The sequence below is a fragment of the Polypterus senegalus genome, chromosome 7 (genome assembly GCF_016835505.1).
Source record: "Polypterus senegalus isolate Bchr_013 chromosome 7, ASM1683550v1, whole genome shotgun sequence".
Taxonomy (NCBI): Eukaryota; Metazoa; Chordata; class Cladistia; order Polypteriformes; family Polypteridae; genus Polypterus; species Polypterus senegalus.
The window spans coordinates 157,318,216-157,336,179 of NC_053160.1; the positions used below are offsets into that span (position 1 = coordinate 157,318,216).

General features: G+C 39.8%; 1 protein-coding gene across 1 annotated transcript in view; it reads left to right on the forward strand.

Moving 5' to 3' along the window:
* Positions 1 to 17,964, forward strand: part of lrrc2 (leucine rich repeat containing 2) — a 130,928-nt gene that overhangs the window by 68,733 nt on the left and 44,231 nt on the right. The window contains exon 5 of the mRNA XM_039759434.1: positions 2,473 to 2,609. Coding sequence (XP_039615368.1) covers positions 2,473 to 2,609 — 137 coding nt within the window. The remainder of the gene's footprint in view (positions 1 to 2,472; positions 2,610 to 17,964) is intronic.

The window sequence follows — 17,964 nt, forward strand, 5'->3', positions numbered from 1 at the left end:
GGACCTTATTATTTTAATCGTCATTTTTATGTTATCACAAAGCCATATTGTTTATTATTTTTGAGGAAAGTGCCACCATTTTGTGTGTGGTTTTTAGCCTGCTGTGGCTTTAAGTGACAATGCCCTTGTGACCACCACATGTTATGGCATGTTATCTCTCGAAGATGATGGTATTCAGAATGGTAAATTGTTGTTGGCAGCATCTATGTTTTTAGAGTTGTTACTAAAATTTTCATGTAATTAGCTTTCAGCTCTATGTTCTAACTTGGAACGTTGCCTGTTCTCCTTTGACTTTGATTCTTATTTTGCATATTCAGTTTGATTGTTGGTTTCTCTGCTGCCCTGGCTAAAGACTTTTGAGTCTTGATTTCTGACTCTGCTTTTTTGGCCTCATCCCCTGGTCCTAGCTATTTATTTCCCTTTGATTTACCAGTTTATCACTGTGGCAGTACAGTCAAACAGTAATATCGGAAGCTGTCACTAAGAAAAAACTGGCTGAGATCGTTTGAAAACACACAAAATGGTGATAACCATGATGAAAAACAAGGCAAAAAATTGACAGTATGGAAATAATAATTAATAATGACAATAAATAGTCAGGTGGTTAATCACTACAAAAATAGAACATTTTCATTAAGCAAGAAATTATAGGAAACCAAGATACGTCTGGAAAGAAACACTTTTTTTACTCATTGCCATAAATGTGAATCTACAGAACAAGGCATACCTGACTGAAGAAGTATTGTCTCGGGGGAATAATTACTAAACAGAAATGCGCACAAGTGAAGTGTAGTGAAATAGACTTCTCACAGTAAGAATATTAATACATTGGAAAATGTAGAAAAAGCTGAAACGAAATTTCAGATGAACAGGATGTCCATGTGTTGTTCCAAAGCATGTAAGTCTCAAAAGTTCCAAAAGCACTTCTAAGAATGCCCGCTTGAAACATAAATGGCTAGACACAAAAAGGGCCCAAATGAATCTTAATAAAATAAAATATTTATTTAAAAAGATGCTCTGAATAAAACTGTGAAACTCCAAAGAACACAAAGCAAAGAATGTCACAATATGCAATCCAATGGTGTAGATCAAAAATCCAGAACATCTAAAAAAACATCCCAAGCACTCCAGAGCACATTCACAATGAACTGCCAGGCACTATGGGACACCCTCTGAATTTTGTGGGGCAGAGGGCTGTTCCTGGCGATGATTGGCAGGAGGCCCCGCCTCTTGGGGAGCCACCCATGAAACACATGGAACATAACTAAGGTATAGTTTGCAATGCAGAAAATAAAAAAAGAAACATTAACACAAATTACTTGTTCAAATATTAACAAAAGGAGAGAAAACAAGGATTTCAATCCATGCCAGGGAAGAAACCCTGGCTGAAATATTACATACTAGCCAACCCGCGGTATACCATACGCCGCATAATCAGGCCGGTTTTTTAATGATTTTTAGGCACAGGGAGAAAATTAACATTTGAAAAATCGGTAATGTAATAAATCAGCAAAAAAAGCAACATTGTAACAATGCACGCAATGAACCAACACACAATCGTCCGTGACTGAAAACTGTCGGACCGCCATTGCTCATGTGCCCACCTCCAACTCGTCACTTGAATCGTTGTCGTCTTTGCACAGTCCAGATACACCTGTAGACTTTCCGTGTTCCTGCAGGAGCATCTAAGAAGACGCATGTTTGTCGCGGATGCGAATTGCTGTATGTAGCGTGTAAAACAGTTTGCTATGGTGCCCGCAACTGAAAACTTGTTTTTTAAAGACTGCTTACTTCATTGTGTTTTAACCTCAGTTGTAAAGGATTGTTTTAAGGATCCCAGGGGATACCCCTCGCAAACCGTTTTACACGCTGCATATGGTGATTCACCTCCGGCGTGGCTCCTTCCTGCATGCGCCATAGGTGTCTTACTTGTCGACGGCTTAGTGAATTCACGCCCCTTCCGGCGTGCTTTCCATGGTTGTCTTGCCTTAGTGAATTATATATATATATATATATATATATATATATATATAGATCATGAAGGAAGAACAAATAAAGACTTTACCATAAGACTGGGATTAAGAAGTCTTAGGTGAGAAGGACTTTTCTTAAATTGAAAAATAGATAGAGAAACCAAGAAACAGCTGAAATTGAGATAAATGTTTGAGTGTGAATACGTTTAAAAAAGAAAAATGTAGGCATAGGTGGAGATATTTGTAATGAAGAAGACTTGAATGAGAGGGACCATTCTTAAGGTGGAAATCCAGAGAGATGTTAAGATATAACTGAAAAAGTTTTTTTTTTCTAAGTAGGAAAATTCACAAATTAGTTGTTATGAGAATATTTGTGTTATATAAATGGTAAGCCTGAAAATACCCTGGCCCATTCAGAAACAGACTATGATAAACGGATAGTATATGGATAATTTAATGCTTCAACAGAAATACATTTTTCATTCATGTTTCTCACCAGGTACACTCATTAACCTTAGAGAACTGGATGTCAGTTACAACAGATTATCTGGTGTTCCACCACAACTTGGTGACTGTGAGAACCTGGAGAAACTTGATCTAGCTGCAAATCTAGACCTATGGGAGCTGCCGTTTGAGGTAAGGAAACAAACAGATGAATTTCATTTATATTAAAGCAGCTATTATCACTATTGCACAGTGCTAATAAGTAAGTGATCATGACTATATTAACTCCAATTGGTGGCTCCATATTGGCCTAGTGTCTGTGGAAGTGCATTTTTGTGAGTGTGCCCTGTGATAGACATAAACTCTGTGATAAACAGATAATTAACAGCAAATATTTTGCTTTTCAGTTAAATGTATTGTATTATGGTTAGCATGAACCCTTCTTGATAATTTTATTATGTTACTGAAATTGTGAGAGTTGCTTACTGTGAAACGTATATACTGTATATGCCCTATCTTATGTAGTTCCTCTATTCTATGAGAACTGCCCTGCCTGTCATTGATGTGGACCCCAAGTTCTTGTAAAAGTGCACCACCTCAACATCCACTCCCTGCATAGTGACCGGACATAGAGGCTGTTTGGTGTAGCAAAAGTCAATAACCAGTTTCTTGGTTTTGTTGATGTTGAGCTTCAGACAATTCTCTTAACAGCAAGACACAACATTCTCCACCTGACTCCTCTCCTCTGTCTCGTCCCCTTTGTCAAAACACCCCATTAGTGCAGAATCATCTGAGAATTACCACAAGTGAACATAGCCTGGTGTCATATTTATGGTTCAAGATAGTTAAAAAAAAGTTAACAGGACTGTTCCTTCTCATGCTCTAGTGTTGCTCACATCTATATCAGAGACATAGTCCTTTAGGCTCAAAAACTGTGGTCTTCCGGACAAACACAAGACACATTAACCTCATGTACCTGCACATCCCTGAGGTGACCCCTTAACAGTGATAGCTGGATGGTATTAAAGGCACTGGAAAAATGATAAAAACATGATCATTACAGTGCTGCCAGCTCTCTCCAGATGGGAATAATCCATGTTGAGCACATAGATAATTGCACCTTCGAGTACATTAGAGGGTCAGCTTATGTTGGATGGTTGGGAGACAAAGTCATAGAGGCTAGGTTGCATAATTTGGACATGTGCACAGGAGAGATGCTGAGTATATTGGGAGAAGAATGTTAAAGATAGAGCTGCTACACAAGAAGTAAAGAGGAAGGCCTAAGAGAAGGTTTATGAATGTGGTGAGAGAAGATGTGCAGGGGATGGGGGTAACAGAGCAAGATGCAGAGGACAGGAAGATATGGACAAATATGTTCAGTTGTGGTAACCCATAATGGGAGCAAACAAAAGAAGAAAAAGAAAATTCCAGTCTCTCTTTTATAGGGAAGCTAAAGTAAATACAAGTGTTTTTTCACAGAAGGACTCATAGAGTACGCACGTATCCAACCTCTTGAAGGTCTTCATGATGTGGGGCACAAGGGCAATTAGTCTATAGTCATTAGGTGATGAAGTACCTAGCTTCCTTTAAACTGGAACAATACAAGATGTTTTCCACAGCAGTGACAGAGGACACCACAAAGTTGGTCAACACAAGCCTTAAGAACTCGAGAACTGATTCCATCCAGGCTTTTCCATTGTTTAGCCCCCCAATTTGGTCATCAGTTAGGTCATCATTTGGTCACCAGTTAGGGACAGTCCGTAATGATGACCAGATGTGGACTAATCACTGGCCACATGATTTGAAATGGTAAGAGTAAAATATGTACAGGGGGTTGTTGATGCAGTAGAGATGGTGTGGTTGACCTGGTAATTGAAAAAAGGTGGTGGTGAGAGGCAAAAACTATTAAAACCTTGTTTCAGGGCAATTATTTTGTCGTTCCCTTGAAGTTTCTGAGCCAATTGGATTGCTTGAGTCTTGTAATTTTGTCCACTTCATTCCTAACATCCTTCATGCTATTCTGAGTGAGTTTGTTTTCTATTTAAGCTCTGTAAACTTCTTTCCCTTCACTCGGCGCTTTCTTCAGCCTCCTTGTCACTAGATTTGAAAGTTCTCTTCTCATCATTCAGAAGACTTTTAACTCCTTAGTAATCCAGCACTTGTTGTTTGGCATTGTACCTTCACAAACAGCATGCAGCTTCCCAGACTCCATCAATCTGACATATATTTAGCTACTTTATTACAGTTTCCTTCTTTGTTTCTGGCTTTGCATGCTACTTCTGTATTTCTCAAATGAATTCCACTCTTGTCATATATTTTGCATGCTCCCTTTTCATACCAGAAAGCCTTCCATTTAAATATTTTGACCAGAGACTGGGTTTGTTTATCTCCTTGTTCTATAACTTTAAGTAACCTCTACTGATCAATTTGTTCTCAGATTGCACTGTGGTTAACACTAGTACTGTTTCACAGTTCCCAGGAATGGATTCAGATCTATGCCTAGTCACTGTTTGTATAGTCTGCATGTTGTTTCCAATGTCTCTGTAGGATCACCTGTGGGCACTTCAGTTTTCCTCCATCTTCCTAACGGAATGGGTGAGCAAGTCTAACTCGATACCATGAATTGGCACAAGAGTGTGTGGGTGTGTGTGCACAAGTTTAGCCCATCTTGGACTGGTGTGTCTATCACCCTGAATTTAAATATTTGAAGATCAATAGAGCTTCCTTAAATTGTGTTGTTAAGGTAATAAAACTAAATCTGCTAAAGTATAAAAATGAGTTGCATTTCTATTAGCAGGAGAGAGCACAAATGCACTGCATAATGTAATAATAATACAGTACTAATAACAGTAATGATACATTTTATTGCATATTGCTCCCAAAGTGACTAGTTTTAGAGTCACCATGCTGACTGAATGTTTTGTTTTTTAATTTTGCTTAGAATACACAAATGTATGCAGTATGTCTTCAAATTAAAAAAAAATTAATATAAAAAATGAGACTTCTCATAATTGTCATATGCCCTTTCTCTGAAAGGTATTGTTTTTGAAAATTATAAAATACAAAACTGTTTTAAAAAATGGAGTACATTACCTAAATTATGCATTTTCAGTTTAACACTTTGCTGTATATTCTTGTAATGTTCTTTATAACATTTTTTCTTTAAAATCCACCATGTTACCACATTCCACATCCTGCAATTAATCACTCGACGTTTGTTCGACCTCCTGTGTAAAATCAGAGCTCATAAGCCTCATCACTAAACACCATGAGAGGAATAAACCACATGAGTTATTCACGCTACACACATAAATCAAACTTGTCACAAAATCCAAGGGAAACGTGTTGGAAAACTAAGCTCTCAAGTTTAGTCTTTACTGTTATTATCAGTCAGTTAAACAGTAACCTTTTTTCTCCTGATTCTTTGCCATGCCAGGACTGGCAATGTTTGAAAGGGAATTTGGAGACCAAATATATAGTGGTATCAGAGAATATTCAGACCCCTTCAAGGTATACATTAATTTTAAATTGATAAACCTTCTATTTTCTCCCATCAATCTACACTCAATAATCAATAATGAGAAAGTAAACATATTTTTCCAGAATTTGCATTTCTTTAAATTAATGACTGACATCTCTCATTCTTCTTCATTCAAGTAGTCAGACCCTTTCCCTATGGCAGTCCATATTATGGTCAGGTGCCTTCTGTTTGCTTTACCTTTGAGATGTCTTTAGAACTTGACCTGTGACAAACTGAATTAATGGGACATCATTTAGAATGGCACACACTTATGTATATGAGGTTCCACAGTTCACACTGCGTGATAGGACAGAAAACAAGCCATGAAGTCAAAGGAACTGTGTATAGACCTCCATGATAAAATTGTTGTGAAGCACATATCAGACCATGGGTATTAAACAATTGTAAAGCTTTAAGTCTTCTCTAGAGCACAGAAATCTAAATAATTGTGAAATGGAAGAAATTTGGAGCCACCAGGACATCCGGCCAAACAGAGTAACCAGGCAAGAAGGACCTTGATCAGGGAGGTGACTAAGAACTCAATGGTCATTCTAAAAGAGCTTCAGAAGTCCCCTTCTGGGATATGAGAACCTATCAGAAGGACAACCACCTCAGCAGCATTCCATCAATCAAGCATTTCTGGGAGAGTGGCTAGTCAGAAGCCACTACTAAATAAAAGGCATTTCACCGCCCAGTGTTTGCCAAGTGGCATTTAAAGGATTCTCTAATATGATGAGACAAAAGTTGAACTCTTTGGTCAGAACTTCAAGCACTATGTCTGGCGTAGACCAGGCAAGGCTCATCACTACCTAATACCACCTCTATAGTGAAGTGTGGTGGCATCATCATGCTATGGGGGTACTTCTCAGATGCAGGGATATGGAGACTGGTCAGAACTGAGGAAAAGATTAACTACAGCCTAATACAGAGAGGTCCTAGAGGAACACATGGTCCAGAATGCACAGGTCCTCAGACTGGGGCTGTGGTTCACTTTTCAGCATGATAAAGACATGAAGCATAAAGACAAAACAATACTGAAGAGGCTTCAGGACAAGTCTCTGACTTTTCTTGAGTTGCTCAACCTAAACCTAAACTTCATAGAACATCTGTGGGGAGACCTGAAGATGGCAGTTTAAAGACACTTCCCATCTAATCTAATGGAGCTTGTAAGGATCTGCAAGAAGGAATGTTATAAGATATTCAAATCCAGGTGTGCAAAACTTCTACAGAATTACCTAAGGAGACTGTGCTGTAATTACTGCCAAAGGGGCTTCTACAGAGTACCGAATTATGGGTCTGAATACTTATATGAATGAGAGATTTCTGTTTTAAATTTTTAATAAATCTGTAAACCTTTCTGAAAACATGCATTTACTTTGTCATTTTGGGTTACTGAGTGTATGTAGAATGATGGGCAAAAATTGAACATTTATCCATTTAAAATTAAATCTACACAATAAAATATGCAAAAAGTGAAGGAATCAAAATTCTTCCTGAATTCACTTCATTTTTACAGTGCTTCAGGTGCAAAATGACAGTTTGTTTGTATGTATGAGTTTGCTCCATACAATTTCTCTTGAATGTTAAAAAACAAGAGAAAGACATGCACACAACATAATTGCAAAAGTAAAAATGAACTCTTATGACATTAAAATAAATCTTAAAAGTGCATACAGCATATGGAAACTTAATTACACCCTTTAGGCTCTTTGCAGCATATTGCATTGTCCTATTCGTTTGCCCTCGTTATAATAGTAAGAAGAATTCTTTACATTAATGTAGTGCTTTTCTCCTACTCAAAGAGCTTTATTCATAGTGAGTGGGTATGACGGTGCAGGTCCTGCTCCATACTCCCTCTTCCAGATTTGGGAGTCTATCAAAACCAACACCATTGATTGTCATGACCGGAATGAGCTGGACAAATGAGGACACCACATGAACCAAGGGGAAGGTGCAAAGTGCAAAAGTGCTTTTATTAAACACAAATCAAAAACGGTGTCCACAGTGCAGTGCTTAAAGTTAATAAATAAATAATCCATTAAAAAATGTGCATAAGGTGGAGGTTAAATTTAATAAATACTCATTAAAATGAAGTTAAAATCCATTGGCATGGACTGTCAGTCAGTTATTGTCCAACCCGCTATATCCTAACACAGTGTCACGGAGGTCTGCTGGAGCCAATCCCAGCCAACACAGTGTGCAAGGCAGGAACAAATCCCAGGCAGGACACCAGCCCACCCGAGGGCACACACACAAACACCCACACACCAAGCACACACTAGGGACAATTTTAGGATCGCCAATGCACCTAACCTGCATGGTTTGGACTGTGGGAGGAAACCTGAGCACCCAGAGGAAACCCACGCTGTTCTTTCCTAAAACCCCAGTGCCTTTTTCCTTCCTTTAACTGGTGGCTGCCCTGCTAATCCCTCATGGGCCTTGAAGCAGTGGAGTCACCCAATCTGCAGATGCAGCTGACCTTCCACACGTCCGGTTACCTTCCATCCATCTTGGGTCCCCAATGGCCAGGGCGCGCACACTGGGGCGGTCCCCCTAAGCCTCCCTGACCCACGCTGCCATCCTGGCCGTACACGTTGAGCCGTCCAAACTCTCGGTCACTCCAGCTCCTCAGAACAGTTCTGCTGGAGTGACTGTTTTCAACAGCTCCCCCAATGAGTGTCGTCCTCACACTCCTTCTCAGGGGCTCTTCTGCCAGCTGTCTGCATTCCCCCTCAGGAGCCTGCTCCCTTTTGCTCGCTCGCTCACTTCCATACCGGCTCTTTTCTCCTCCTGCCTTTTGTCATTCTTCTAACCTCCGTCTCAGTCTTTCTTTTTCTCTCCTTTATTTTTCTCCTTCGTACTTGCGCTTCTCCCTTTTAAAATGGGGACGTGGCACAGCTGTGATAATTAGCAGCTCCTGACCTCAAATACGGCCACAGGCGATTCCGCACCTGTGCACTTAAGTGCAGGACAACCCACATCGCTCACGGGAACCACTAGCATGCCCCCCTCCTTAAAGCCGTGAGTGTGGTGATTATTTATTTTATATGGCAATCAGCCACGGACCTCACTTTACCACCGTGGGGAGCTACTTCAACCACCACTAATATGTAGCATCCACCTACAGTAGATGATGCAACAACAGCCATTTTAGCACCAGTAAGCTCACCATACATTAGGCTATGAGGTGGTGAAGTGGTGAGAGATAGACAATTAGAGACAGGAGATGATTAGGTGGCCAGAATGATTAGGCCATGGTGGGCAATTTAGTCTGGACATCGGGATAGATCCTGCTGCTTACAAACGATGTCCAGGGATCTTTAATGATCAATGAGAGTCATGACCTTGGTTTTACATTTCATCTGAAGGATGGCACCATTTGTACAGCACAGTGTCTCAGTCACTGCACTGGGGTATTGGGATCAACAATCAGAACACAGGGTAAGTGCCATCATCAACACCCCTTCCAGCAGCACCCCAAGCTTTCCTAGCTGGTCTCCTATCCAATACCGGCCAGGCCCAAACAAGCTTAGCTTCAGGTAGATGACATCTTTTGAAGTACATGTGGTATGACTGCTTGCTGTCTCATTTCAATTAAAAAATTGCCTGTTTTATTTGGAATTTAAAATGTGTAACTTACTAAACATGTAAAATTTAGTAGAACAGCAAGCCTACTGTCCCAGTACACAGTAAACACATCTCCATTTAAAACAGCAACATGGTGTTCATTAAAGATTGTGTCCTAATTGATTTTTTAAATTCCTAATCAAATACTCAAAACAGGACACGTAAAAATAAAATAATGATCACTTTACTCATTTTAATTCACAGCCATGGTTGAGCCAGTTCAGGATCATTGGCACAGGAATGCTGTTATTACATTGCAGCACTTTGATAATTTATAAATAATTTTAAACATTAATACAAATCTTTTAAATTGTAATAATGTATATTATATTTTCATGTTTCTTTATAAATTCCACCCTTGCAAGATTACACTTTTTGTAGCTATGCAAGTGTATGTCACAATGAATGGACAACTCTTAAGTGCTCTCTTTTAAGTTTCGATTGATACCTGTGGCCACCTCTTCTCTGTAGGATTCTGCAGTATGTTGGCTGAAATTTGCCATATTTGGATTGGCTGAAATCTATATATAATTCGATTGCACCCCTCTTAAAATTATCTGCTAATCTACTTTTGTAATACTATAACAAAACATTGAATACAAACTTTTTTTGCACAAGTTTAAGTGCCACCACTTCTAACATCAAATTTACCTGACTAGGCCAAAGAATACGCTGCTCTTTAACTCAGTTTGTTAGCTCTCTTGTGTCTTCTGATTTGATTTGGGATTCTGTCCCAGGTGACTGACAATCAGCTGTGGGTGTTAGGGTGGACACCCACTGGCAATGGACAAAAAAGTTTGCTGTGTCTATCTGGTTTCCAAAAGTTCCACAGCTTCTGCTTTCTCGTGGGGTTCAGGTAATGAGTTTGACTCATGGACACGTATGCAAGCCAAGTAGTATGATGTGGTTTATTACTGATGGCAAATTTAAGCTGTGGTAATTGTGACAATGTCATGGCAGCATCATCCTCACAGATTTAAGCAATGCCAACCCCAATGAGACATTTTCTTTTCTTTAGCTTACTTTTACATTTTATATGTTATCAGTTCATATCAGGCTGCAGCTGGTGATAAAAGTGAACAAGATTCAGTGCGGTTAATGTCAAGACTTTCAATTTAGGCTGGGGAATATAGAGGGAAAAAGTATGTTTCAGTTCTCACCATGCAGCCCTTTTAAGATGCAGTGATGATATCGCTTTACCACCAGAGATGCAGGTTCTTTGTTCACCTCATCTGGTTAGGTTACTTGTGTTTCTGGTCTGTAGAAGGACTGTGATACAAGATGTGAGTTCCGATGTCAGGTGGTTGATAAGGGCAAATATGTTCACAGATCAATATTATACAGTGACCTTCATAGTGAACATTATGAAAGGATGTTTCACAAAGAAATAAAGCACAGTTCATGTCATGAAAATTGATGTTAATCTTCATACAAATAAAATCCCTTCTCTCACAAGGTTTTTTTTTCGTGACCTAATAATGGATTTTATTTCTACTTAATCAGGAGGACAATCTTATCTATGCAGATAATTATGTACTTTTTATAAAGGATTCAACTATCCAAATAAAAAAGCTGAAACCTGCTAAAAAGCATAGACTGATGCAGGGCATTCATAATAATGGCATAGTGTATGCAGAACAGTTAGGCTTCATACCAGCAACTAATAAAAGCCTGAGAAACATCAGCAACTGGCAGATGCCGCAGTTAAGAGTTGTGCACTCATTAGCTGGATTTCCCTGTCAGCAAAATACCATAAACAGTTACCAGGATCCTGAAAAAGAGAAAAAACATTTGAAATTAAAGATGCTGTGAGATGTCATGTAAACAGTGCATACAAAAATATACACAACAGTGGTTTATTGCCTTATAGGTATTTCAGTAAGCTATAGAGAATCACAGACAGACTAACCTTTAAGGGAAGCAAATTTACAGACTAGCAACAATAATTCCTATAGCAGATGCATCCTGGTAACTTGGGTATTTATTTACAATAATGATGTACCAGAATAACAAAATATTTAGTAATAGGTTTATTGACAAATCTTTCTATAATACTATTCCATATTGTGCTGAAAATCGTTTAACAAAGTGGTTTTCAGTCATCACCACAAACTTATTTAAACAAAATGTAATAATAACATAAAGAGATGATGTCCTAAAATGATTAAAATGTCCTCTCATTCATCAGCATATGTTCCCATTCTCCTAAACAAAGCTGTATCCGGCATTGGTAAACCTCTCTCTGTATAAAATGTACTAGCCGTCCCTGACAGCTACGCCCATGTAGTAGTGAAATAGGACAGTGAAGAGGGCTCTGCCTGGCTCCCAACTCCTGACATCACACTTCCCCTTCCCCTCAGCCCACAGCCTCTTTGCGCGAATATATCGTTCCTGCAAGCGAACTATGATACATGGCGTGATGAGAGAGGTCACAAAATTAACCAGAATGTTCAAGCAAATTATAGAAAAAAACAATCTAAATCCATAAAGTAGTTCTCTCATTCATCAGCTAAGCGGAGGTAAGGTACATGCCCAGGCTGGCACATCAGTAAGGAGGGCCCCTCCCCTCAGCCTGCTGTGTGCCTCTTGGATTCGAGCAAATAAATCAGCACCACAAGCGAACTATGATACATAGCGCAATGAGAGAAGCTGCAAAATCAACAAAAAAAACCCTGATCTAAATCCGTTAAGTAGTTCTCTTGTTCACTAGCTAAGTGGAGGTAAAGTACGCCCCAAGGCTGGCAGGTGAGTAAGGAGAGCCCTGCCTCTCTCCCCTCAGCCCACTGCATGTTACTCATACTCGCGCAAATAAATTATTACCACTAGCAAATTATGAAACATGGTGTTACGAGGGAGGTCACAAAATCAACCAGAATGTTCAAGCGAACTATAGAAAAAATCGATCTAAATCCGGTAAGTAGTTCTCTCATGAAAAGCGGACAGATAGACAGACATTGGATTTTATATAAACAGAGATGTGTCTGAGAATGTGTATCCTGTAAAAATAAAGAGAGGAACAGATCATAAAGGATTGGGCTTCTGAGGGTCCCTATTAGTGTCCAGTTTAAAAAAAAAAGAAGAAAAAAATACAGCACAAATGCTAAATATGACTCTTTAACCACAAAGCTAGCTATGGTCTAGAGCAGGCAGGTCAAACTCACTACCATTGGTGGGCCACTTCAACTGCAATATGTGCATCAGCGGGCCGCACTGTAACAAATACTATTACAGTGCATCCGGAAAGTATTCACAGCGGATCACTTTTTCCACATTTTGTTATGTTACAGCCTTATTTCAAAATTGATTAGATTCATTTTTTTCCTCAGAATTCTACACACAACACCCCATAATGACATTGTGAAAAAAGTTTACTTAAGGTTTTTGCAAATTTATTAAAAATAAAAAAAACTGAGACATCACATGTACATAAGTATTCACAGCCTTTGCTCAATACTTTGTTGATGCACCTTTGGCAGCAATTACAGCCTCAAGTCTTTTTGAATATGATGCCACAAGCTTGGCACACCTATCCTTGGCCAGTTTCGCCCATTTGTTTTTGCAGCACCTCTCAAGCTCCATCAGGTTGGATGGCAAGCGTCGGAGCACAGCCATTTTAAGATCTCTCCAGAAATGTTCAATCGGATTCAAGTCTGGGCTCTGGCTGGGCCACTCAAGGACATTCACAGAGTTGTCCTGAAGCCACTCCTTTGATATCTTGGCTGTATGCTTATGGTCGTTGTCCTGCTGAAAGATGAACCGTTGCCCTGGTCTGAGGTCAAGAGCGCTCTGGAGCAGGTTTTCATCCAGGATGTCTCTGTACATTGCTGCAATCATCTTTCCCTTTATCCTGACTAGTCTCCCAGTTCCTGCCAGTGAAAAACATCCCCACAGCATGATCCTGCCACCACCATGCCTCACTGTAGGAATGGTATTGGCCTGGTAATGAGCGGTGCCTGGTTTCCTCCAAACGTGATGCCTGGCATTCACACCAAAGAGTTCAATCTTTGTCTCATCAGACCAGAGAATTTTGTTTCTCATGGTCTGAGAGTCCTTCAGGTGCCTTTTGGCAAACTCCAGGCGGGCTGCCATGTGCCTTTTACTAAGGAGTGGCTTCCGTCTGGCCACTCTACCATACAGGCCTGATTGGTGGATTGCTGCAGAGATGGTTGTCCTTCTGGAAGGTTCTCCCCTCTCCACAGAGGATCTCTGGAGCTCTGACAGAGTGACCATCGGGTTCTTGGTCACCTCCCTGACTAAGGCCCTTCTCCCCCGATTACTCAGTTTAGATGGCCGGCCAGCTCTAGGAAGAGTCCTGGTGATTTCAAACTTCTTCCACTTACGAATGATGGAGGCCACTGTGCTCATTGGGACCTTCAAAGCAGTAGAAATTTTTCTGTAACCTTCCCCAGATTTGTGCCTCGAGACAATTCTGTCTCGGAGGTCTACAGACAATTCTTTTGACTTCATGCTTGGTTTTGTGCTCTGATATGAACTGTCAACTGTGGCACCTTATATAGACAGGTGTGTGCCTTTCCAAATCATGTCCAATCAACTGAATTTACCACAGGTGGACTCCAATTAAGCTGCAGAAACATCTCAAGGATGATCAGGGGAAACAGGATGAATCTGAGCTCAATTTTGAGCTTCATGGCAAAGGCTGTGAATACTTACTGTATGTACATGTGCTTTCTCAATTTTTTTATATTTAATAAATTTTCAAAAACCTCAAGTAAACTTTTTTCACGTTGTCATTATGGGGTGTTGTGTGTAGAATTCTGAGGAAAAAAATGAATTTAATTGATTTTGGAATAAGGCTGTAACATAACAAAATGTGGAAAAAATGATGCGCTGTGAATACTTTCCGGATGCACTGTATACTATTACTGTAGCTTTCTTTGAAAACTTTAAAAAATGTAACATTTAAAGTTTAAAGAAAAGCAATTTATTTCCATACACTCTCCGTACAACAGCGTATAATTAGAGTCTTAGCCTCTTAGCTAGGTCCTTATATTATTACTAGACATTAAGCCTGTTACAATAACGGGCACTAGAACAGTAGTGAATAAACATTAGTAGGAACAGTCTATATTAAATGGCAAGGGACCTTGACCTCATTCTGTTTCTTGTCTTCATTTTTTTTGTCAAAAATATTTTTGCAAGAAGCCTAAAGTAAAATAATAATAAAAATAAAATAGATATGTATATGACAATACAGTAAGTATAATTAATATTGCCTTAGTGTAAAACTTTGTAACAATCTGTAAGACACAATATCTGAAGAAGATATTTAGGAAAAATTTTCTATTTTTTTACCTCATGAAATGTTTTTTATACAATTTAATTATAGACAACATTTCTTGTAAATATTCTGAGTTTGGCAACAGTTTGCCTTGTTCAGGAATCTCTACAACCTTGACAACATCTGGAAAACTTCTTACTCTTGATAATGCAACATATAACTGACCGTGGCTGAATACTGGGTCTGGCAAGTAAATGCCAACTTTTTCTAAGGTTTGCTCTTCTGAGTCTCTCTCTTTTAGTGTTTTTCTGACGGTCATTTTCTTTTTCTTCAATCGATCTATTTTCTCGTATTTTTTTTTTTGTCTCTCAGCCTTTCTTTTGTTGATGTTTACTTGTTGAGCTGACCGTTCTTCCAGGAGATGTTGCTTATACAGGATTTGATTGTCTGTGTCTTTTGTCCTACTTGACGTGTTATTTTTTTTGGGTGGCATGTTGTTAGTAGATATGTCCGTAATATTTTCTCTTACAGTAATACTGGCTTGTATCTGGCTGTAATATTCATCACTGTATTGTGTGTCATTAATTTTCTCTCGCAGTAATGCTGGTTTGTATTTCCTTAAAATGCCTGCAATTTTCTCTGACAGTAATACTGGCTTTGATGTCCGTAATATGACTTTAATTTTCTGTCACAACCGTGAGCAATCAGCAGAGTGTCCCCAGCAACTGATGTAATGTGTGGCGTGCTGCTTATAATTGTGCCTGTGGTGTCTCTCCAGCAAGTACTGTGCAGTTCCCCAGCAAGTATTTTAATCTGTGGGGGCGTGCAGCTGATTATTGTATGTCGCGTCTCCCCAGCAACGGATTTTATGTGTGCGGCCGCGACTACCCAATCAGCACTCTCCCCAGCAATGGTGTCCTTTATTTCTTATTATGCGCGGCCGTGGCAAGGCCATTTACTGTGTGCCCAGCTTCCAGTGTGTTTGCGTCCATGGTGCCAAGCGCATGGGCGGGGCATGGTGCGATGTGGGACGGGGCATGGTGCGATGTGCGGCGCGGCCCGCACATGCGCACTTCACCAGAAGAAACACACACACGGACACCTGGACGCGGGTTTTATTAAAGAGGATATTATATTCATTGCTTATATAGGAGTCTTACAGTGTGAGATCTATTTCTTTTGTCCTGACACTTGGCATCTCTTGTTAGTAACCAGTTTGTCAATATCAGGCTTGAAATCTTGTACAGCTGCAACTTTTATGAGGGGTGAAAAGTGCTTGACAGTAAGTCTTGAGCGATATGTGGTTTTGGTAGCTTTCATTAATGAAAACAATTTCTCACAAAGGTAAGTGTTTCCGAACATAGACAGTACTCTCGATGCCAACTTACGGATCTGCACAGGGTGAGGGTGGCAGGTAAGCAAACAAGCCTGGCACACCAACTTTGTTGTATTTTGCCATCAGAACAGAATCTGACTGCAGTTCAATCAATTTGGATATTCTCAGGTGCATTCTCAACGTTGTAAGAGAACAACGCAAAGTCCTGTTCGTGTGAACTGAAATGACGAAAATGCTCACTGAATTCATTGCTCAGTAATTCAAGTTGGAAAACAAATCCTTCAAAAATCAGATTTTATTTTACTAAGTTTACTTCAAAGTTTATATTATAAAATAAGCCGATATGCAAAAAGCCACCTGACCTACACTAATTTTACAAACTCAAAATCACAAAAATATGTTAATAACCAACTCACCAACTTCTCGCGTCCACTTCAGATCTTCAGCTGTAGTTTGCACTAACTGTTCGTTACAATACTAGCACAAAATTACATAAAACTAGAGCAAAAAAATGTGAAAATATGCGGGCTATTACTACACGTGATGGTAAGTTCTGTCCAGTGGCCAGTCTCAGCAGCCCAGCCAGTAGTGTAGCCTAGTAGGGGCGGCTCTGGGCTCGTGGCGGTCCTGGGCAGAAAAAGAATCAGTGGCCCCTTCGCCCCTCCGATGTCAATATGGTATCTTATGCACAGCGGATGGCCACGTCCGTTGCGGACACTGCATAGCCGCCTCATGCTAATGACACTCTTCTATACGTGTGTGTCCCTAACTTGAAAACTAAGTGGCGGCCCATGATATTCTCATTACAGCAGAATGTTATAATACTACAGTATAGCTTACTGCTCGGACTCTAGCGACATTAGTAAATACAGAGTACTAATTAACAAGAAACACAATGTTTTTCGGCTACATTGCCATCAGCTATGTCGTTATTTTCTCTTTCTGTTTTATATTCAATATATATTGGCGTGGCGGCCCTGTGCAGGTGCACAGTTTGCACAGGCCTAAGGCCATCCCTGTTACCCGCTGCTGCAGCCTAGCATTTCAGTTGTGACGTTGCAGCTCATTAACTTTGGTCAAGGCTCATGGCTATACTAGCAGATGATGTTTCCGGTACCATAATGCCATGGGAAAATGCGCTTTTGTCATAAGGCAGAAGTAAGAAAAGGCAATAAGTAACGCCGAAGATGCAGAATGATTCAATCACAAACGATAGTAATCATTTTGTACAAGTTCAGTGCTAACTAGGATCTGTCATGCTGACCGCACAGATTTCTGTTGTGGGCCGCATGTGGCCCGGGGGTCGCGTGTTTGACATGCCTGGTCTAGAAGTCCGACCTTGTTGGTAGCTGGTCCTCAAATGAATGCTGACTTCCAGTCAGGAACTTTTTTAAATAGTGATGCAGGTGGAAGTGGCGATGCTATATTCAATTTCCCAGGTGTAACATCATAGCTTTTCCTTTTTGTCTTCCTCTATTCTAGGACAGGAAATGGAGCACAAGTTAATGTTGGTGTCACCTTAATAATTTTCCTGTTATGCTAGTGGGATAAAAATCGATGCAAAAAAAAAAATAGCAAGCAATAGGGTCAGCCCCAAAATAGTAATTCGTTTTAGAGAATAAATACTTTCAAATAAAAGGGTTTTGTATCCTCAAACTTGGAGGTCCTGAAAATGGTTACTGACGTAACAAACAGTGAGAATAGGGAGAAACAAATAGTGGCATCCTTAATAACAACAACCGAAAAGTAACTCACAACACAAAAAGTAAGCAAAGATTCAAAATTCTGACCTAAAAATTTAATTTAGTGCTTTACAAACCCCCCT